The sequence below is a fragment of the Rhinopithecus bieti genome, unplaced genomic scaffold (genome assembly GCF_001698545.2).
Source record: "Rhinopithecus bieti isolate Rb0 unplaced genomic scaffold, ASM169854v2 scaffold_31446, whole genome shotgun sequence".
NCBI classification, from domain to species: Eukaryota; Metazoa; Chordata; class Mammalia; order Primates; family Cercopithecidae; genus Rhinopithecus; species Rhinopithecus bieti.
In genome coordinates, this window is record NW_016813612.1 from 341,169 (window position 1) to 363,745 (window position 22,577).

The 22,577-nt window shown below is 43.6% G+C and overlaps 2 protein-coding genes across 2 annotated transcripts in view; both read right to left on the reverse strand.

Annotated features, from left to right (window-relative positions):
- ZNF619 (zinc finger protein 619) overlaps positions 1 to 4,506 on the reverse strand; it is a 12,701-nt gene extending 8,195 nt beyond the window's left edge. Inside the window, 2 exon segments of the mRNA XM_017848752.1 lie at positions 3,631 to 3,711; positions 4,288 to 4,506. Of these exon segments, the coding sequence (XP_017704241.1) occupies positions 3,631 to 3,654 (24 nt within the window). The 5' untranslated portion in view covers positions 3,655 to 3,711; positions 4,288 to 4,506.
- A 13,089-nt stretch (positions 4,507 to 17,595) lies between these two features.
- Positions 17,596 to 22,278, reverse strand: RPL14 (ribosomal protein L14). The gene is made up of 6 exons (XM_017848753.1): positions 22,199 to 22,278; positions 21,581 to 21,682; positions 20,834 to 20,928; positions 18,335 to 18,434; positions 18,190 to 18,243; positions 17,596 to 17,919 (listed from the first exon to the last, which is right to left on the reverse strand). Exons 1-6 carry the CDS (start codon positions 22,199 to 22,201, stop codon positions 17,644 to 17,646), a joined length of 630 nt encoding a protein of 209 aa, XP_017704242.1. The 5' UTR covers positions 22,202 to 22,278; the 3' UTR covers positions 17,596 to 17,643.
- Positions 22,279 to 22,577: the final 299 nt, after the last annotated feature.

A 22,577-nucleotide genomic window follows, 5' to 3' on the forward strand; every position in this document is an offset into this window, starting at 1 on the left:
TGTTTCCTGACTTTTTAATGATTGCCATTCTAACTGTCTGGCATGCTTTCTAAATCGACTTTCAGGTAATCGTCTTTCACAGTGCCTCCATCCATCCTGAAGCACCTATCAGGGCCCTCCACTCAGCTTCTTTCTGGTCTTCCTCCTCTAGATTTTCTGCTACAGACAGAGGAGTGATTTCATGGGGATAAAGTTCCTTTCATCCTGGATAGTTCTCCCCTTTCGATCATCTTGCCTTACCAGAAGCTATTAATAGTTCTCCCTTGAAGGTGATGTGCAATGTTACTTGTCTCCTAACACACTTCACTCCAGGACAGGATGGCAATCTCCCATCCTTCTGCAGAGATCTGCCCACTGATCACCTAAGCTCTGTCTGACCTGCCAATGCTGTCCTCTTCACTACGTGTCTCTCTCTTTCTGCTTCCCACTAAAACCACCTCCAGCTTCTCAGGGAAGAAGGAAACCATCACAGGTTGTTTAGAGCTTTGTGTCAGCTACTTTTAAATCAATTTGCTCAATCATTATAGCACATCTGTGAAATAAGAATTATTATGTCCATTTTCAGATGATGGGAATCAGCAATATTAAGCACTTTGAAATAGACTAAAAGGAGTCCTCTTTGAATATTTATTACAAGGTTGTATAAGCAAAAAGTTCAAAATGAACTGACCACTTTTATATGAATTAGTCCCACTATAACATCTCTCTCTGACTCACACTGTAGTCTTTCTCAGTTCATGTCAACAAGCTTCTCTTTGTACTGAAGTCTCTTCTGAGTGAAGAAATATAACATAGAAGTACTAGAAGATTTGGACTGGTCGCGTGGCTCACGCTTGTAATTCCAGCACTTTGGGAGGCCAAGGCGGGCAGATCGCAAGGTCAGGAGATCGAGACCCTCCTGGCTAACACAGTGAAACTCCGTCTCTACTAAAAATACACAAAAAATTAGCCAGGCGTGGTGGTGGGTGCCCGTAGTCCCAACTACTCGGGAGGCTGAGGCAGGAGAAAGGCGTGAACTCAGGGGGTGGAGCTTGCAGTGAGCCAAGATTGCACCACTGCACTCCAGCCTGGGCGACAGACAGAGCAAGACTCCGTCTCAACAAAAAAAAAAAAAAAAAGAAGAAGTACTAGAAGATTTGCAATCATCATCATAAAGATTGGTTTGGTCAAAAATCATCATGGATGCTATATCTAGGAGGAAATTTTCATGAGAAGCAGAATATTTGCACGATCTTAAATGTCTCCTCATAGATTGCTTATTAGCTACAAGATGAAAACAGTAACTATACAGTAATCAGATTACCCCTTAGCCAGAAAGTTCAAATGTGGCTGGCATGACTGAGGAACTTTAATTGATTTTAATTTAAATAGGCACATGTAGCTAGGGGGTACCTTCCTGGACAGTGCAGAATAAATACATCTGTTAATACTCTTGTCTTACTTCCTTCAGAGTCAACAGCTGGGAATATGGATCTCCCCTTTTCTTCACATTATGCTCTACCTCTCCATACCTCTGAAACATCACTCTAATTATCAGCACATTCTTTGGTTCCTTGTTTTCGGAAACACTCAGCTTCTCCAGATCTTCTCTATCTGTGATCATTCTTCTTCTGTCCTTTACTTGCACTTACTCTTTCTCCATTAAGTGGGGCTATTGACTCCCTTCTTTAGGAAGTGGGTTACAGGGGCAGCACAACATAGTGGCAAATGGCACAGATGTTAAAGCTGTGGCTCTTAACATGGGGGGCAATTTTGTCCCCCAGGGAATATGTGGCAATGTCTGGAGACATTTTTAGTTGTCAAAACTGCAGTGTGGTGGTAATGGTAGTGCTACTGGCATCTAGTAGATAGTGGGCCAGGGCTATTTCTGAACATCCTATAATGAACAGGACATCCCCCAAACAAAGAATTATCTGTCCCAAATGTAAATGATGCCAAGGTTGAAAAACCCTGCTCTAAGCTGGACTCCCTAGGTTCAAATAGTATCTCTAATACTCATTAGCTGTTAACCTTGGATGAGACAGTTAAACTTTCTGTGCCTCGGTTGTCCCCATTTGTAAAACCGGGATAATAATAGTAATTATCTGATACGACTCTTACAAGGATGGCATAAGTTATTATCTGTAAGGCACTAAGATATCACCTGGCACATGATATCATATAAATCTCAGCACTTACTACAACCACAGATGCGATTGGGGGAACTTCCTAGAAGATTCTAAATGACAAATGTTCCTCTTAGAGATTGTAGCAAAGACTGACAGATGTGTGTGTGTAACCCCTTTCTTTCTTAGTATTGGAATCCTAATTTTACTTGAGGTTGCACTCAGCCCTGGCAACCCAGTGGGGCCAATGAAATGCAAGTATAAATATTGTTGGGGACTTATGGGAAGGTTCCTAAAAGAGAGAGGTTCACCTTTTTTTTTTTTTTTTTTTTGGTAGCTCCTCTTCTAGCTGGAATGCACACATGATGGTTAGCGATCAAGCAGCCACCTTGGACAATAAAGTGGCCTAGGGCAGGTGAGACACTACTAGGATGGTAGAACAGAAAGACAGAGTCTGAGAGCAGGATAATAGAGGAGCTGCCACACTAGCCCTGGATTGACTCTTGACACTTTTGTATGAGAGAGAAGCCTTGACCTTGTTTAATCCACTGTCATTTGGGTCCTCTTTGTGGAATCTAATCCTAAGTGATTACTGCACTTCAGGCAAAGCACCAGGAGAGCACAGCATATCCCCACAGAACACTTCCCAACTTGTAGGAATGGATTTTCTCTGAAGTGCTCCAACAGAAGTGGATGGTCCAATATCCACCAAAAGAAGGACACACACATTGTAAGTCCTTGGGATGGAGCTTTCTCGTTACAAGATACATCCATTACATGATAAACTCAGTTTTCTCATTACATGATCTAGGACACTGGGGAAAAATCCAGTAAAACCATCATCTACCACCAAGAAAACTGGAGGGACAAGTGCTCCCAATGCTACATGAATTTGTAGCCAAGAAAGGATATAGACTCTCACAGAGGTTAGCCTGATGTCTTTGCATTGAGCTAAAGGCACTGGCTTCAGCTCCAAACTCATCATTCCTCCAAAAATACACCTCCCTCATCCATCTACATTTTCCAAATGCTTCCAGTTCTGGCTTCACTGTACCTTAAATGAGTAGTCTGAAGGGTAAACTACTCCCTTGGAAGTGTCTATTTAACCTCAGAAATGGTTTTCCTTTGTGTACTGTTACGCAGACTAGCACTCCTCAAATTTCAATTTGCCCTTTAATTTTCCAGATCTTGTAAAAATGTAGATTCTTGATTCAGGAAATCTGGGGAGGAGGCCTGACATTTTGCCTCACAAGCGCCCTCTGTGGTGCAAAAGCTGCTCATCTCCAGGCCACACTTTCAGTTCTCATGAATGCAGATTCCCATTTTCTAGGATAATTCATTCCTTCTTTTCCAACCCACCTAACCCTCCAAAATTCACCTACTCTCGTTCATCAACTGCCCTCGCATACTGTTTTTACATAGTCTATCGAAGGATGTAAAACTAAGCATGGGACTGGCCAAGTCAGGCTACTGGGCCTTCCATATCTGTTCTGAGTACAGAAAGCTGAAAGAAATCTCTGCTCACCTGGAACCACACTGTCTGGAGCATGGCTGATGACTCCTGGCTTCATGCACTGCCCTCTAGGTTTGGAAAAGTAAGAACCTGCTGAGCTAAGAGAGAACCACAATGAGACTGATCCTGTTTTGTCTCCTAGACTTGCCGCCTCTTGCCCTCTGTCTCCTGCCACTAGCACTGCAGATATTCTTGGCACACTAGCTGTTCTCATTCACCCTCTCCACTGATTCATGGGATGCTGCAAATGCTCCCTCTGCATATTCTCCTATAGATCTGCTCGGTGACACTGGAGACTCTAGAAAGAATATCTGTAAAGCAAGAATCAATAACTGCAGTGGATGCGTGGCTGTTTAAAAAAAAAAAGAAAACTTCTTGGCCCCACTATGAATACATTACTAAGTAGTTTGTATTGACTGAATGCTTCTAGTGATCGTGGCAAAACCCCAAAACAAGTCTCTGGAGAGAAAGTAGGATATAACGGAGACCCCTAAACAAACCACAGGCTGCAGGACAAAATGCAAGTGGTGACCTAGCCCCGGGTGACAAGGGTAAGACGCTCAACGTCCCAGCAGGTGATGCTGACCGAAGACCTAACCGGGATCTGAACACTCCACCCCGGGAAGCGGAAGACCCTATAGTCACGGCTCCCATCCTTCCCATGAATACCGCGACCCGAGGACATCAGGCCAGCTCTTCGGAGCAAGAAGGTCGAGTGCGTCTCTGAGGACTGGGGACTGGGCCCAGGCTCGGGCGGCCGCGCGCGCCCCTCGGCGATCTCTGCAAGGGCCCAACGCCCGACCTCCAGAACAGGTAGCCGAGTCAGGGAAGCACGGGAAACTCAACCCGAGCGCTCGCAAGGTGGCCAAGATGGAAGCACTAGCTAGCCGGCCGTCCGTCCCTACAGCCTCTCTAGGAAGCCGGGAGGCTGGCCCTTCTCTATGGTTCCCCCGAAACCAAACTCCCACCCTTCGCTTCCCTTCTCCACAACCGCTCTGCGCCTGGTTTGTTTGCTTTTCAATTTTAATTTTTTTTTTTTTTTTTTTTTTTTTGCTTTTGTTTTTGAAACAGGGTTCTTGCTGTGTTGTGCAGGCTGTTCTCGAACTCCTGAGCTCAAGCTGTCCGCCCGCCTCGGCCTCCCAAAGTGCTGGGAATGCAGGCGTGAGCCACTGCGCCCGGTTTTTTATTATTTTCTCTTATGTTTAGTACCCCAACTACATGATAAATTCCTCCATATTTAACAATTAATTCGTAACTTAACTTAATTCCTAACTCCTTACCTAATTTACTTAATTCCTAACTTAACATTCTAATGAATTTATAGCCCCTGTCTCCCACTTAATGACTGTGACCTAAGACCATGGGGTATGGGGTCTCATTGCGTTCCTGGCTCCACTCTGTATGGACTTGCTCAAGTTAAATTGTTGCCTCAATTTATCAATTGAGAATGGTAAAAGTTTGTAATTTATAAATTCAGTGGATTAACTGAGTCAATTCATTCGACAGTTCTGTAAACCAAAGATAAAATTCTAAGTCCCCCAACCAACTGAATGGACCACTCCTCTCCGCCAAAACTTTCCAAAGAAAACCTGGCAATCTAGTTCAGGCCACGATGGGAAGCAGGGGATCGGACTTGCCTCATTCTGCTCTTGGAATTCAGGCACTACGAACCAGCATTAACATAAAAACAGAGATCTAGAGACTGATTCCAACCCCCCCCCCCCCCACCCCGCGAGACGGAGTCTTCCTCTGTCACCCAGGCTGGAGTACAGTGGCGCGATCTTGGCTCACTGGAACCTCCGCCTCCCGGGTTCAAGCAATTCTCCTGCCACAACCTCCTGAGTAGCTGGGATTACAGACGCCCGCCAACACGCCAGGCTAATGTTTGTATTCTTAGTAGAGAGGGGGTTTCACCATGTTGGCCAGGCTGGTCTTGAACTCGACCTCGTGATCCGCCCGCCTCAGCCTCCCGAAGTGCTGGGATTACAGGCGTGAGCCAGGGCACCCAGCCCAAAACAAACTCTTTATAGCAATAAGACACCAAATTCTAACCTGACTCTAGTATAGTCTCACGTGACAGATAATAGGTCCTGAAATAAACTGAAGTATTTTATCCTAAAATGTATTTATTTGACATATTTTGAAATGGCCCTGTAAAGCTGTCTCTTGTGGGGAAAATCCACATCCTGTAAAGAATCCCCTTCACTTTTGAGGTCTTTTCCTTGATCCAGGAGATAATTAACTAAGAAAGTTTGGCACCTTTTGAAGTCTGATAAGAAACATTTACAATCATTTCTCTCTGAAGCCTGCTACCCCGAGGTTTCATCTGCATAATAAGAACATTGGTCTCCAAAACCTCTTATCTTAATCCAGACATTCCCTTCAATTGATTCCAGGTCTTTAGGTAATAACTCTTTCAACTAATTGCCAGTTAGAAATCTTAAAAAAAAAAAAAAGAAAAGAAAAGGAAAGAAGAGAAAAAGAAAAGAAAAGGAAAGGAAAGGAAAGAAAAGAAAAGGAAAGGAAAGAAAAAAGGAAAGAAAAAAGAAATCTTTGAATCCACCCTATGGAAGGTACCCCACACTCCCCACTTCGTGTTGTCCCTCCTTTCCGGATGGAGCTAATGTATATCTTACATTTATTGATTGATATCTTTTATCTTCCTAAAACATACAAAATCAAGCTGTAGCCCAACAACCTTGAGCACAAGATCTCAGGACCCCCTGGGGCTGTGTCGTGGGTCACTGGTCCTCATATTAACTCAGAATAAATCTCTTTAAATATTTTACAGAGTTTGACTCTTTTTATGGACAGAGTACAGTTCTGTACCAAACTAAGTCAAAATAAGTGCTATATTATTGCTGACATTATTATTATTCTTGTGTATCTCACCACTCTCCTGTAAGACACTCCCATATCTCTTTCTGCAGTCCAGATTTAATAATACTCATGGCAACAGTGCTTCCTACTGGCCAGGCAGTGTGCATTTGAAACTGCCTGTTGATTTCTAATTATTCCACAAGAGCCTAAAATCCAAAATGTTCCAAACTAATCTCATCATCTTTCCCTCATCCCCCTGTTCCTCCTCCAGGGTTCCCCCACCTCAGTGCATACACCAGTTTGCAGCCAACCAAGAAACTCATCACACTACTGAACTCCAGCCTGGGCAACAGAGTGAGACCATATCTATAGTAGGTATATATACAGTTTCATATTATTTAGGAAAGCATAACTTAGGGCCAAAATGTTCTATAATGGTGTGAAAATTTCACCTATTAAAGTCATTCTGGACCCAACACCATTTTATGAGTATATCTGACAACTTTTCCGTCTCTTGTGTGGTTATTAGTCCATTCAGGTTTTTAATGCCTTTAACCAATTTTGATACTTTATTCTTCCATAGAAAATAATTTGTCATAGGCTGTCAAATTTACTGATACAAAATCATCTTACTTTTCTATGTCCACGTCTGAAGGGATTTGTCCCTTTTCTTGTATCAATTACTGTTTACCTATACTTTTTTTAATTGAATTTTTCACAGAACCAACTTTTAGTTTTATTGTCTTTTTCTCATATTTCATTGCTTTTTCTGTATCATTGTTTGATTTTATTTTTTTTGAGACGGAGTCTCGCTCTGTTGCCCAGGCTGGAGTGCAGTGGCCGGATCTCAGCTGACTGCAAACTCCGCCTCCCGGGTTTACGCCATTCTCCTCTCTCAGCCTCCCAAGTAGCTGGGACTACAGGTGCCCGCCACCTCGCCCGGCTAGTTTTTTGTATTTTTTAGTAGAGATGGGGTTTCACCGTGTTAGCCAGGATGGTCTTGATCTCCTGACCTTGTGATCCGCCTGTCTCAGCCTCCCAAAGTGCTGGGATTACAGGCTTACACCGCGCCCGGCCCATTGTTTGATTTTTAATATCATTTTTCTTTATTTTTCATGAACACTTCTAATACCCATACCAGTTTCATTTTATTATTGATTTATTTCTTAAAATTTGGGAGACGTATATTCTTTTTCTAGCTTTTTTGAATAGCATACCTAATTTTTTATAGCTTTTTTGTTCTCTCATACTTGTATTTATGTCTATAAGCTTTCTTCTGAGTCTGTTTTAATCATATCTCATGTTTGATTCTTATTTTTCTCTAATTTCTTTTTTTCTTTTGAGACATAATATCCCTGTCACCCAGGCTGGAGTAGAGTGGCGCGATCTTGGCTCACTGCAACCTCCCCCTCCCAGGGGAGGCATGAGCCATCATGCCCAACCAGAATGGCTATTATCAAAAATACAACAGATGGCTGGATGCGGTGGTTCAAGCCTATAATCCCAGCACTTTGGGAGGCCGAGGCAGGTGGATTGCTTGAGCTCAGGAGTTGAGACCAGCTTGGCCAACATGGCAAAAACCCATCTCTACTAAAATACAAAAATCAGACAACAGGTGTGGTGGTGGGCACCCATAATCCCAGCTACTCGGGAGGCTGAGGCAGGAGAATCACTTGAACCAGGGAGGTGGAGGTTAGAGTGAGCTGAGATCATGCCACTGCATTCCAGTCTGGGTGACAGAGCGAGACTTCGTCTCAAAAAAAAAAAAAAAAAAAAAAAAAAAGACAACAGATAACATGTAGGTTGTGGAGAAAATGGAACCCTTGTACACTGTTGATGGGAATGTAAATTTGTCCAACTATCATGGAAAAGAGTATGGAAGTTTCTTTAAAAAAATTAAAAATAGAAATACCGTATGATTCAGCAATCCTGTTACATGGATATGTTTCCAAAGAAAATAAAATCAGTATGTCAAAGAGATATCTGTACTTCCATGTTCATTGCAACATTATTCAGAACCAGAGACATGGAACAACCTATGTGTCCATCAATGGATGAATGGTAAAGAAAATGTGTATACACACACACACACACAATGAAGTATTATTCCTCCTTTAAAAGAAAAAAATCCTGTCATTGTGACAACATGGATGAACCTGGAGGATATTATGCTTAGTGAATAAGGCATAGAAAGACAAATACTGTATGATCTCACTTATATGTAGAACCTAAAAAAGTTGGCCGGGCACGGTGGCTCACACCTGTAATCCCAGCACTTTGGGAGGCCAAGGCAGGCAGATCACTAGGTCAAGAGATCGAGACCATCCTGGCCAACGTGGTGAAAACCTGTCTCTACTAAAAATAACAAATAAAAAAAATAATTAGCTGGGCGCGGTGGTGCATGCCTGTAATCCCAGCTAGTCGGGAGGCTGAGGCGGGAGAATCACTTGAACCCAGGAGGCAGAGGTTGTAGTGAGCCAAGGTCACGCTATTGCACTCTAGCTTGGGCAACAAAGCAAGAATCTCTCTCCCAAAAAAGTTAACCTTATAGAAGCAGAGTAAAATGGTGGTTGCCAGCGGCTGAGATGGGTAAATGGGGACATGCTGGTCAAAGGGTACAAAGTTTCAGTTGGACAGGATGAAGAAATCAGAAAAAAATGCAAAAATAAAAATAAATAAAAAACATGTAGCAGATACAGGAAACAGAATTATCATTATTTGTAGATCACAGAATTATTGTTATAGAAAAGACCACAGACTCAGAATTTAACGATAAGACTTCATCATTATAAAATGTCCACTGGAGGAAAGGATGAATTTTCACTAACCAGGGGCTGGGTCAATTACACTTCTATTCCTTAGCACATCACAGTTACAGGATTTGTTTTATAAAAATATAAAAACAGGCAGCCATTTTCCAAGAATTGCCTTGGGGCCTTGTGACATGAAGGAATGGGAGATAAGACAGTGTGGTACTCATCCGGGAGGACAGTGTTCCAAACAGTATTTGAAAGGAGTGGCAATAATACAGATTTGAAAAGAGTTGCATGTTTATCCATTAAAATGTCTAAGAATATATCATTTTATTGAGATTTTCTATACCTACTGACGTGTAATACAATTTTTTAATGGATAAGTTGTTTTCATCATCATCCTAATAGAAAATCCAAGACATCCAGCCGGGCATGGTAGCTCACACCTGTAATCCTAGCACCTTGGGAGGCCAAGGCAGGTCTGTATGCATTCAATTCGAAATCAGCCTAGGCAACATAGTGAGACTCTGTCTCTACAAAACATAAAACTCATGCCTGTAATCCTAGCACTTTGGGAGGCCAAGGTGGATTACCTGAGGTCAGGAGTTCGAGAACAACCTGGCCAACATGTTGAAACCCCATCTCTACTAAAGATGCAAAAAAATTAGCAGGCATTGTGGTGGCAGCGGGAGTGGCACCTGTAATCCCAGCTACTCGGGAGGCTGAGGCAGAAGAATCACTTGAACCCGGGAGGCGGAGGTTGCAATGAGACAAGATCGCACCATTGCACTCCAGCCTGGGCAACAAAAGCAAAACTCCATCTCAAAAATAAATTAATAAATACATAAAATAAAAATAAAAATAAATTAGCTGGGCATAGTGGCACATATCTGTAGTCCCAGCTACTTGGGAGGCTGAGGCAGGAGGATCACTTGAGCCTGGGAGGTCAAGGATGCAGTGAGCCATGATCATACCACTGCACTCAGCCTGGGTGACAGAGCAAGACACTGTCTCAAGGGGGGTAAGAAAAGGAAAAAAAGAAAATTTTAAAAAATCAACTAAAAATTATATTAGAACAATAAGAGTTCAGCAATGTGGACACACACAAGATGTTAAATACAAAAATCCGCAGCCCCTTACATCCATCAACATCCAGTTAGAAAAGATACTAGGAGCCAGGCGCGGTGGCTTATGACTTTAATCCCAGACTCTGGGAGGCTGAGGTGGGTGGATCACTTGAGGTCGGGAGTTCAAGGCCAACCTGGTCAACACAGTGAAACCCCATCTCTTTTACTAAAAATACAAAAATTAGCTGGGCATGGTGGCGGGCACCTGTAATCCCAGCTACTCGGGAGACTGAGGGACGAGAATTGCTTGAACCTGGGAGGCGGAGGTTGCAGTGAGCCAAGATCTCGCCACTGCACTCCAGCCTGGGCAATGGAGTGAGACTTGGTCTCAAAAAAATAAAAATAAAATACTAGGAACTGATACTAGTTCAAAATCACTAGGAATATGGCCTGCATGGTGGCTCACACCTGTAATTTCAGCATTTTGGGAGGTCCAGGCAGGTGCATCATGTGAGGTCAGGAGTTCAAGACCAGCCTGGCCAACATAGTGAAACCCCATCTCTACTAAAAATGCAAAAATTAGCCAATGTGGTGGTGCACGCCTGTAATCCCAGGTATTTGGGAAGCTGGGGTGGGAGAATCACTTGAACCCAGGAGACAGAGGTTGCAATGGGCCGATATCATACCACTACACTCCAGCCTGGGGAACAGAGTGAGACTCATCTCAAAAACAAAGGCCAGACGCGGTGGCTCATGCCTGTAATCCAGCACTTTGGGAGGCCGAGGCGGGCGGATCACTACGTCAGGAGATCGAGACCATCCTGGCTAACATGGTGAAACCCCATCTCTACTAAAAATACAAAAAAAAAAAAAATTAGCCAAGCGTGGTGGAGGGTGCCTGTAGTCCCAGCTACTCAGGAGGCTGAGGCAGGAGAATGGTGTGAACCCAGGAGGCAGAGCTTGCAGTGAGCCGAGATCACGCCACTGCACTCCAGCCTGGGCAACTAAACGAGACTCCATCTCAAACGAACAATCGCCAGGAATAAGCCAATAAATAGTTTGTTTATTTATTTATTTATTTTGAAAAGAATGACGGCCCAAGTAACTGGAAATATACCATGCTCCTGAATGGAAGAGTTGGTATGAAGATGGTGAGTTTGTTCTAACACATCTATAAATTCAATGCAATCTCAAAAATCACAATATGGTTTAACTTACTTGACAAGCTAATTCTAAATTTTATTTGAAAATGTGGGAGGAAACTAAAGGAAAACATTTAAAGTAACTCTATGAGTGGACTTAATGGCTATCTAATGGCTATCCAAACAGAATAAACACAGAACTCGGGCATTTAGTGCACTATTGGACCAGGAAAATGCAAGTTAAAGAAAGATACTACTTTTCACACATCGGCAAAAATTTAACAGATAACAGCAGGAGTTCAAGACTGCCAGGCAGGAATGTCTTTGTTTATTGCTGATGGAAATCTAAATTGGTAGAGCAAGTCTAAACTGGTACAGCCTACTGAAAGAGTGGTAAAAACACTCATATTCTTCAATCCAGCAAGTGCACTGATTGGCGATGTTCGCCAGATAAACACCATTGAGTACAGGAGGAAGTACATACAAGGACATTCATGGGAAGCACTGTTTAAACAGAAAAAGAGGGCCTGTTGCAGTGGCTCATGCCTGTAATCCCAGCACTTTGGCAGACAGAGAGGGGTGGATCACGAGGTCAGGAGATGGAGACCAGCCTGACTAACATGGTGAAACCCCGTCTCTACTAAAAACACAAACATTAGCCATGTGTGGTGATGTGCTCCTGTAATCCCAGCTACTCAGGAGGTTGAGGCAGGAGAATTGCTTGAACCGGGGAGGCAGAGGTTGCAGTGAGCCGAGATCACACCACTGCACTCCAGCCAAACAAAAAATAAAAAACAAAAAACCAGAAAAAGAAATTGGCATCATCCTAAATGTCTATCAAGAGGTCAAACGTAAACATTCATGTTGTGGATTATTATGCAGAAGATAAAAAAGAATGAGGTAGATTAATAAGCAAAACATTTCTGGATCTGTGAGATTACTTCTGGAAGAGATTGGCATTTGAATGGGTAGACTGAGTAAAGATGACCTTCACCAATGCAGGTGGGCATCATCCTATCCACGGAAGGTTCAAATAGAACAAAATGGCGGAGGAAGTGTGAATTTTTTTTTTTTTTTTTTTTTTTTTTTGAGATGGAGTTTCACTCTTGTTGCCCAGGCTGGAGTGCAACTGTGCAATCTCGACTCACTGCAACCTCCGCTTCCTGAGTTCAAGCAATTCTCCTGTCTCAGCCTCCTGAGTAGCTGGGATTACAGGCATGTACCACCACACCCGGCTAATGTTGTATTTTTAGTACAGACGGGGTTTCTCCATGTTGGTCAGGCTGGTCTTGAACTCCTGACCTCAGGTGATCTGCCTGCCTCGGCCTCCCAAAGTGCTGGGATTACAGGCAAGAATTACCGAGCCCGGCCGAATTTGCTTTTTTAATCTGGGAAACCCATCCTCTCCTGCCCTCAGTTGTTGATGCTCTTGAATCTTGATCAAGCCTTTGGTCTCAGACCAGGACTTACACCGTCACTTCTAGTTCTCAGGCCTCTGGACCCAGCTTGAATTATCCCAATCAGCTTTCCTGGTTCTCCAGCTTGCAGATGGTATTTTGTGGGACTTCTTGGTTTCCATAATCTCTTGAGCCCATTCATCCATCCCATTGGTTGTTTTTCTGAAGAACTCTAATTTAGAGGCTGACTAGATAAGATCTCCAGAACATATTAAGAAAAAAAACAAGTTGCAGAATATGAAATTTGCTTAAAACAAGCACATATATGTTTATGTCCTATACTACAAATACTTCAAAAAATGTCTGCAAGATGTGTATATTTTCCTTTATACAGGGTACTGGAATTGGAAGTGGAGATAATGAAAGGACCTTTTACTTTCAACTGTAATATTTTATTTAAATGTAAATGACTTATGGTTTAGTCTAGATTTTAAAAAATCAGCTAGCTAGAAGAATGAGGTAGCCTTTAATTTTAGTACAAAGGGATAAACAGTGTTTCACCAACAGATGAGGGGGGAAAAATATGAATTAGAGGACATGCCAATTACTTAAGAGATTAGAGGAAGTCAAGACTTTCTGAAAACCAAACTTCCAAATTTTGCTTATACCACCAGGTTAGTTCAACACAATTCAACCCAAATTAATAAGTACCTAATGTGTAAAAAGAATTGCGCCAGGTGTTGAGGATAGATCCTGTCCTCACTTTCACAAGCATCTTATTTGACTCATTTGATCCTTGCCATATAAGGCAGGTATGAGGATCTTTGCTTTTTAGATGAGACTCACGTTAAGTAATGTAATGAGTTTGGGCTGAATGCCAGAATTTAAACCTGAATATGACTCTGAAATCAGCATTTTATTTTTTTATTTTTTTGAGACGGAGTCTCGCTCTGTTGCCCAGGCTGGAGTACAGTGGCCGGATCTCAGCTCACTGCAAGCTCCACCTCCCGGGTTTACGCCATTCTCCTGCCTCAGCCTCCCGAATAGCTGGGACTACAGGCGCCCACCACCTTGCCCGGCTAGTTTTTTGGTATTTTTTAGTAGAGACGGGGTTTCACCGTGTTAGCCAGGATGGTCTCGATCTCCTGACCTCGTGATCCGCCCGTCTTGGCCTCCCAAAGTGCTGGGATTACAGGCTTGAGCCACCGCGCCCGGCCTTTTTTTTTTTTTTTTTTTTTTTTTGATTTTTAATAGACAGGGTTTCATTGGCCAGGCTGGTCTCGAACCCCTGATCCACCTCCCTCGGCCTCCCAAAGTGCTGGGATTAAAGGCTTGAGCCACCGTGCCCTGCCCAAAATCAGCATTCTTTTCGTATGCCATCCCCTATCTCCAATGAGGGTGACTGAACAAGTGTGTAGTTCTCCATAATCAAAGTAGACTTTTATGTACCTGGATATTTCAACAATTTTCTGCTCTCCTTCCCCATCCCCCAACCCAATCCATACTGTACTATTAGACTAAACTTCCTGAAGATTACTCCCTTGCTCTTTTTTTTTTCTTGAGACAGTTTCCCTCTGTCACACAAGCTGGAATGCAATGGCGTGATGTCAGCTCACTGCAACCTCCACCTCCTGGGTTCAAGTGATTCTCCTACTTCAGTCTCCCAAGTAGCTGGGATTACAGGCATGCTGCATGCCTATCTAATTTTTGTATTTTCAGTAGAGACGGGGTTTCACCATGTTGGCCAAGCCGGTCTTGGACTCCTGACGTCAGGTGATCTGCCTGCCTCAGCCTCCCAAAGTGCTGGGATTACAGGTGTGAGCCACAGTGCCAGGTCTCAAATCTTTTATCATATGGCCCCACCTTATTAATTTTATTTTCTACTCCTTTTCAGGCATCATATGCCTCAGTTACTTTCCTAGAGATTCCAAGATTGGAATTTCCAATTTCCACTGTTCTATATTGCACTATTTTCTAGGTGCAGCTTGAATACTGCTTCTACCCTGAAGCTTTCTTATCCACTGAGCACCTCGTGGACTGTAGCCAAAGGGCCCTCAAGGCCGCTGGCAGTCTGACAGAAGTGCTCTCCCCTTTCCTCCAGAAGCAATTACAACCTGTATGTCTGTAAATCTACATTCCCTCATCCCTCCTTCTCAGTGTATGACCTTGCCTTGCTAACTCCAGAAAAACTTCAGAGATCAAGGTGAAAAATCTTCAATTTCCTAACAGCAAACCTACAGATTTAGTGTCTAAACCCACCTTTTCTTCCTTTTCCTCATGTAAAATACATCTTTCCTCTAAAGCTAATCCTTCCTCCTCTCCCTTAGGATCCATCCCTTCCTGTTTTTCGAAGGGCCAAGCTTCTCTATTAGTTCCTTTCCCAGAAGCATTTGAACATGCCCATCACTCCAGATTTACAAAAACAAAACCTCTGAACCCCATACATTTCTCCTTCACTTACTGCCCTTTTCCCCTCACTTTGACAATCTCAAGCAAAATTCTTTCCCTGGCTTCCATGTGCCCCTGCTAGTTTCCCACCCCTCGTGACTTCTTTCCAACCTCTCTACTCATCTCTTGATTGTTGTCATTCTACCCCTGGGCAGTCAGTGACTACTTATATATTTATGAATCCCAAGTCTGTCCTGAAACCTTTCCTCCTTGTGTCATCATCACAGCTCTTACCAGGGGAACCAGTTGCTGGACTACGTATCATGATTTATTAACTACTCTGAAGCTTACCATATAGATGAGGAAACTGGGTTTTGGCTATGTGCCTAAACTACATAGCTTTCAAGAGGCAGAGCTAGGATTTTAGTATAGATTGTCTGCAGTCTTTGCATATACACCCAGATAGTCTACATATCTAACTCATCTTACCTGGATAAACTTTACCCTGCCTCATGTTCCCTCACAACCAATGAGTCAGAGGTACAAACCAGAAACCCCGACACATTGTTTTCTCACTTATTTCTGCAGTCCAATGCATGATCAAGACCACGTAAATGGCATCACCACTGCCACTTCCTTGGATTATACTGCCAACCCCAGCATTCCCAGTCTTGATCCCGTAAGTTTCAGTCTTACCAGTTCAATGATCTAAATCTGAGATATCACTCCATTTAAAAAAACCCTCAGTAGCTTCCCATGCTCCCCTACAGGATCTAACCACTAACCTACTTTCTTGTTGTGGTCCCAAGCCAGTCTACATTATCAATTCGTTTATTTCCTATCTGATGTCATTCTTCCCCTTACGCCACCTTCTCATTTTAGCTGTAGATTCCACTTTCTCTAAACAATTCTCTACAGAGTAGAACAGGTAATCCCAAATTGTCCCTATTTTCCTTATTACACCATACCACTCACCTACTGTCAAGCAAATCAATGTGCTTTTTCCTTTACCCCAATGAAGCTTGAAGCTAGCTCTTGGTTAAAAAATGAGCTTCATTTAAAACGTATTCCTGGCCGGAAGCGGTGGCTCACGCCTGTAATCCCAGCACTTTGGGAAGCCAAGGCAGACAGACCACCTGAGGTCAGGATTGCCCCAAATTACCTAAATTTTGTGGTAGAGAGAACCAAAAGTCCAATCTACTATATACAAGGTAAGTATCTTATCTGAAATGCTTGGGACCTAGGTCTATATAGGAAATTCATTTATGCTTCATATCCACATACCCTGAAGGTCAACTACTACTTCCTCAGGGACAATGAATAGTATTGTGTACCTGCATTTTGACTATAACCCACCATGAGGGTAGGCTAGGGATTTTGTATTGTTGTGTCATAGCTCAGTTTCAGAGGTTAGAGCTTCTTGGATTAGAAATATGCTCAACCTGTAATTTTTATACTTGCCTTATTTTCCTACTTTTTGTAAGAAAATTTGCAGGCCGGGCAGAGTGGCTCACACCTGTAATCCCAGCACTTTGGGAGGCCAAGGCGGGTGTATCACCTGAGGTCAGGAGTTCAAGTCCAGCACGGCCAACACAGTCAAACCCCGTCTCTACTAAAAACACAAAAACTAGCCAGGCGTGAGGCACATGCCTGTAGTCCCAACTACTCAGGCTGAGGCAGGAGAATCGCTTGAGCCCAGGAGGCAGAGGTTGCACTGAGCCGAGATCGTGTCACTGCACTCCAGCCTGGGTGACAAGAGCAAGACTGTCTCAAAAAAACAACAAAAAAGGCCAAATGCAGTGGCTCATGCCTGTAATCCCAGCACTTTGGGAGGCTGAGACAGGCGGATCACAAGGTCAGGAGTTCAAGACCAGCCTGGCCAACATAACGAATCCCTATCTCTACAAGAAATACTAAATTTAGCTGGGCGTGGTGGCAGGTGCCTGTAGGCCCAGCTACCTGGGAGGCCAAGGCAGGAGAATCACTTGAACCCGGAAGGTGGAGGTGGCAGAGAGCTGAGATCGCGCCACTGCACTCCAGCCTGGGTGACACAGTAAGACTGTCTCAAAAACAAAACAAAACAAAACAAAAAATGGCTAGACTCTTGAGCATCAAGAAGCTGTCACTTTACCTATTTATGGCAAACATATCTGTACAAGGAAAAAAAAATGTTCTGAAGCCAAGGTGACCATAAGAAAAAAATGTCACTTGTGTCACTTGGTGTTCTAAGTTATCATGATTTCTCATGACATGATCAGTTATGACTTTGCAATGATTTTGCACTATCTATCCAAGTATGAGCAGAGAGTGAGATTAAGGAACTGATTATTTAATGTTTATTATAATCCTACTATCAATCTGCCTCCTAACTCCAGCCTCAACAGGCTTTAAATCCAAAGGCTTAAATACATTTGCCAACATGTCAAAAAGAACCTTTATTACTTCTTTTGACTGCCACTTATGCTTTCTTGCCAGATGCCTTTGGAGCAGGTGCTTTCTGGGCTGGAGCTTTTTGACCCTTCTGAGCTTTCGGAGCAGGCGCAGCCTTCTGGCCTGTGACTTTCTGGGCAGGAACCTTCTGGGCTGGAGCCTTTTTACTCGCGGTGGTCATCTTTTTTGCTGGAACTTTAGCAGCAGCAGCAGTACCCTTAGTACCAGGTGCTTTTTTGGGAGAAGCTTTCAGGAGAGCTGCCTTTTGAAGCTTCTTAACTTCATTCTTGATTATTCTGTTCCTCTGAAAATTATCAATGTAAGAAAGCATTTATTGTGTATACATACAATAAACTCCAATTTATGCTGGTTTTATAAAGGGCATTAAGTGGTCTGTTCCCCTGCATCTGAAAAAAAGTAACAACTCCATAATGACATCATGAAACACAAGAGAGGATAAATTCTCCCTTTTTACAGAAAGCTCCCAAGAAGCCGGTAGCTTGAAATGGGGTTTGGCTACTGCTCCCTCATTATTCTAAAGCTGTTACACAAAAACACAGATCTTAAATCTTACCATTTTCTTTGCCTTCATAACTTTAAAACGATCAAAATCTGTCATCTTGGCTTTCTGTTAAAAAAATAAATAAAAATTATCCCTCTCACACTACCTTGAACTCTCCAAAAAAAGGACCAGAATCCATATGACCCCAAGTTATTACCCGTTCTCTGGCTTCAATCTTCTTGGCCCATCGTGTGGCTGCCCATTTTGTATTGATGTCTGCCTTCTGCCAGGCTTGTCGGACATACTTCTGGCGGGCACTAGAACGAGCCAAGACCACAGATCAGCTTTGCAGTCACTCATTATCAAGGACACTTTCTTTGTTCCTTAAAAAGCACTCTTCCTGTTACACTTCTTTCTCTACATAAGACACGACGCCTGGCACACTATGTATTTTACTCATATTTGTGTTTAGTAAGCCAGAAAAGGTTGTAATTTCAAGCATATTTTAATCAAAACTGTAATCCAGTTCCAATTTTTCTTTTAGAGAGGATCTTGCTTGCCACCCAGGCTGGAATGCAGTGGTATGATCACGGCTCACTGCAGCCTCGACCTTCTTGGCTCAAGCCATCCTCCTGCCTCAGCCTCCCAAGTAGCTGGGACTACAGGTGCATACCAGCATATCCAGTTAATTTTTGTATTTTTTGTAGAGACAGGGTCTTGCTACGTTGCCCATGCTGCTCTCCAACTCCTGGGCTCAAGCAATCCTCCACCTTGGCCTTCCAAAGTGCTGGGACTACAGGTGTGAGCCTGCACCCAGCCAAGTCCATTTTATGAATTTAAAAACTACCTCTCGGCCAGGCGCAGTGGCTCACATCTGTAATCCCAGCACTTTGGGAGGTCGAGGTGGGTGGATCACCTGAGGTCAGGAGTTCAAGACCAGCCTGACCAACATAGTGAAACCCTATCTTTACTAAAAACACAAACATTAGCCAAGCGTGGTTGCAGGTGCCTATAATCCCAGCTACTTGGGAGGCTGAGGTTGCAGTTAGCCGAGATTGTATCACTGCACTCTAGCTTGGGTGACAGAGTGAGACTCTGTGTCAAAAAAAAGAAAGAAAGAGCCACCCGGAAAACAAACAACACAAAAACCCCACCTCTGACTATATATAATTCCACTTGGGTAGTGGACGTGTTGAAAACCTTTTTTTTTTTTCTTTTGAGACAGGGTCTTGCTCTGTAACCCAGATTGGAGAATGCACTGGCGCAATGTTGGCTCACTGCGACTTCCACTTCCTAGGTTCTAGCAATTCTACTGTTTCATCCACTCAAATAGCTGGGACTACAGGAGTACACCACCATACTCGACTAATTTTTGGACTTTTAGTGGAGACGGGGTTGGCTAGGCTGGTCTCAAATTCCTGGCCTCAAGTTATCTTCCCGCCTTGGCCTCCCAAAGTGCTGAGATTACAGGTATGAGCCACTGCACCCATCCAAGCCATTCATTCTCATAACAAACAAAGTAATTAATGTTAACTCTTATGCTCTTTAAAAAAAATTTTTACAGTAAAATTTGTGGCCAAACATCCTAAAATAAAATCCAGGGTGCTCCGGAATCCAAGGCAGAATTACAAGAGTACCTAGTGAAAAATCTAAGTTACCAGGTATTTTCTACTGCTTTGAACTTTGACAAGTATGCTCAAGCTTCATCCCTAATTGTGCTTCAAACAACGTGGTATGTCATAGTAGCAGCAGCACGGCTATGTTCACTGAGGTTGTTCAAGTGGCATGTTTCCAACCACCAGTACTTCCATTATGTGTTAATACACGTACTGCAGTGTCTGTAGCGCTCAGCATACAGCAAGTTTTTGACTATTTTTTAAAGCATGCAAAATTACATTATTTAGACCTACTTTATCTGTAGTGGCCACATGATAGTACATGTTCCACTGTAACCATCATTGTGAGTTGAATTAACTGTATAGCAACACACTAAAGTGTTTTAATTTTCATGTCAAAAAAGAACCACTATTCACCGTCTCATTTAAATGTAAGCTAGGGATAAAACCCTTCATGTTAAATATTGTGTAACTGACACACACTAAGAGCTTGCCTAATGATAGCTAGTATCAAAAAACACAAGACTTAGTACTTTTGTTACTTTAAGCTAAAAGTTTGGCAGAGACCAGAAGAGGATGGCAAGTCTAAACAAAGGGAAAGCCCTAAACTACCAGGGTAGAAAAGTGACCTTAAGGCATTTATTTTATTTATTTTCGAGACAGGGTCTCATTCTGTCATCCATGCTGGAGTGCAGTGGCATGATCATGGCTCTCTGCAGTCTAGATCTCACTAAAGTGATCCTCCCAACTCAGCACCCCCACGGCCCCCCTACCTGGGATTACAGGAACGTGCCACCATGCCCAACGAATTTTTTTGTATTTTTTGTAGACAGGGGTTTTCACCATGTTGCCCATGCTGGTCTTGAAACTCTTGGGCTCAAGAGACCCTCCCACCATGGCCCCCCAAAGTACTGGGATAACAGGCGTGAGCTATCACACCCAGGACATTTTAAAAGTAAATAATCCCTGTCTACTTCTATAATGTAAATCCTTTTTCAGGATGGCTCGGAATCTTCCATATTGTTTACTCTAAAACAAACTTTCACTAGTATAAACAAATCTGGGGATGGGAGGGAGGAGTGATATTAGTGGATAGTTACCTGTGTGGAAACTTCAGGATGAAATCAGTGAGCTGCATGCACTTGAAAGGCATGGCCTGTCTCCTCACTTGAGTGCAAGGTCCATCGACCAAAGCCTAGAACACAAACATCAAGAACTTCAGTGCAAAATCTAACAGCAATTAAAATGGTCAGATGGTTCTGTAAAATTACTTATCCGTTCAGGGCCATCAAACCCACACTACTATTTAAATAAATTGCTAAGACAGGGATTGTCCTATCTGGGTCACGTACGTTTACTTCTTTTGCTCAACACAAACATTTCTCCACACCATTAAATGTTCCTTTTTAGACTATTAGTACCCCATAGAAACCAACCACATGTGATTTACAAGCAACTTTAGGACTCTGATCCCTGTTCATTTATAGCCGGTGGTCAACTCCTTAGTTTGCTTGTCTCAAATACACAGCAGTAGATACAAAAGTGCTTTCTATGTGTTGGATCTGTTCTAAACTCACTTTACGCATTTAAAACTAGTAGTAACTCATTTAAAACTAACCAACTTTTCAGTCCATAACGGGCTCTACCTTAAGTGGCAACACTAAAATTCAATACTAAGAGCTAATTTAAGGCTGTGCTTACAACCCTTACCATTACCTGTTTCCTCAATGGTAAAATAAAGCTACTACCCACAGCAACCTCATCTTACACAGCCATCGAGACAATTCATTTGTCAACTGCAGAGCACATGTCCACTGCCATGTTTAGTAAGAGGTTGTGACACTTACCCTGTTCTGATCAATAACATCTACAATCGCGACCAATTTTCCGGCATGAGGTCCAAAGGAGACGTAGGCCACCCGGCCAACCTCCACAAAGCGCCTGAACACCTAAAATTGGGGGAGAAAGGACAGTGAAACTTACTTATAAATACTCACTAGATATGTCACTTTCTGCAGCTAGAGACGACATGGTTAAATTCAGCGAAAAGGAATGCTGCAGGGGAACACCTGCCCGAGCGCCAGGCGCCAACCCGGAAGGACGAAATCGGCAGACGCCTCAGTAGCTAAAGCCCGCTCCCACCGCCACCGCCTGCCAGCTCTCAGCTCCGCAAGGCCCAGGCGGCGGGACAAGGCCCTCGGACCACTAGCCGCCTCGGCAGTCCAGCTCCAGCGGCAGAGGCGCGCACCCGTGGCCCAAGGCGCGCCAGGCCTTGCCGGGCCCTCCACGCGCTCGCCAGCCGCGAGTCCAGGAAGGGTCAGTTTTCGGTGCACGGTCGGTCCGGGGACCCTCACCATGCGCTTCCCGAGACCCTCTGGGAGCCGTTCGGCGCCTCAGCTTCCCAGCAGAGGTGGAGGTTGAACGGCATGGTCGCCAGCCCCTGAGCCCGCATCAGTAAGACTCACCATGTTGGCGGCGTTCGGCGAGAGAGAAGGAGCCCCGCTCAACCGTGCGCATGTGTAGAAGAACGCACCGCCCCTTCGGTAACGAGACTCCGACGTGTGCACCAATTGGTTGGTGCGTGGACCCGTGCGTGCGTACGCGCAGCTCGCTGGAAAAACATGGCGGAGCCGGCTGGAGCGGAATTAGTTTTTGGCAAAGTTGGGCGGCGAGATTGTCTTTGGTGATTTGGATTGGAGAGCTGCAGGAAGATCATCGCTTAGTAATTTAGGGTTAAGAGTACGGAAGCTATGTCTTCCGTTGGTCGCATGCCATTTGACTTCCTTTTTATTTCCCCGAGTTTTATTTGTTGGTTGGTCATGGCTTAGTACTAGGCCTGTTCGC

Excerpts from the sequence above, each read along its gene's own strand:
- RPL14 (XM_017848753.1), bottom strand. Across the intron at positions 20,929-21,580 it reads ATGTTATTGATCAGAACAGG|GCTTTGGTCGATGGACCTTG; the intron begins GTAAGTGTCACA and ends TTTGTGTTCTAG. Across the intron at positions 18,435-20,833 it reads ATCCTGAAGTTTCCACACAG|TGCCCGCCAGAAGTATGTCC; the intron begins GTAACTATCCAC and ends GGCTCGTTCTAG.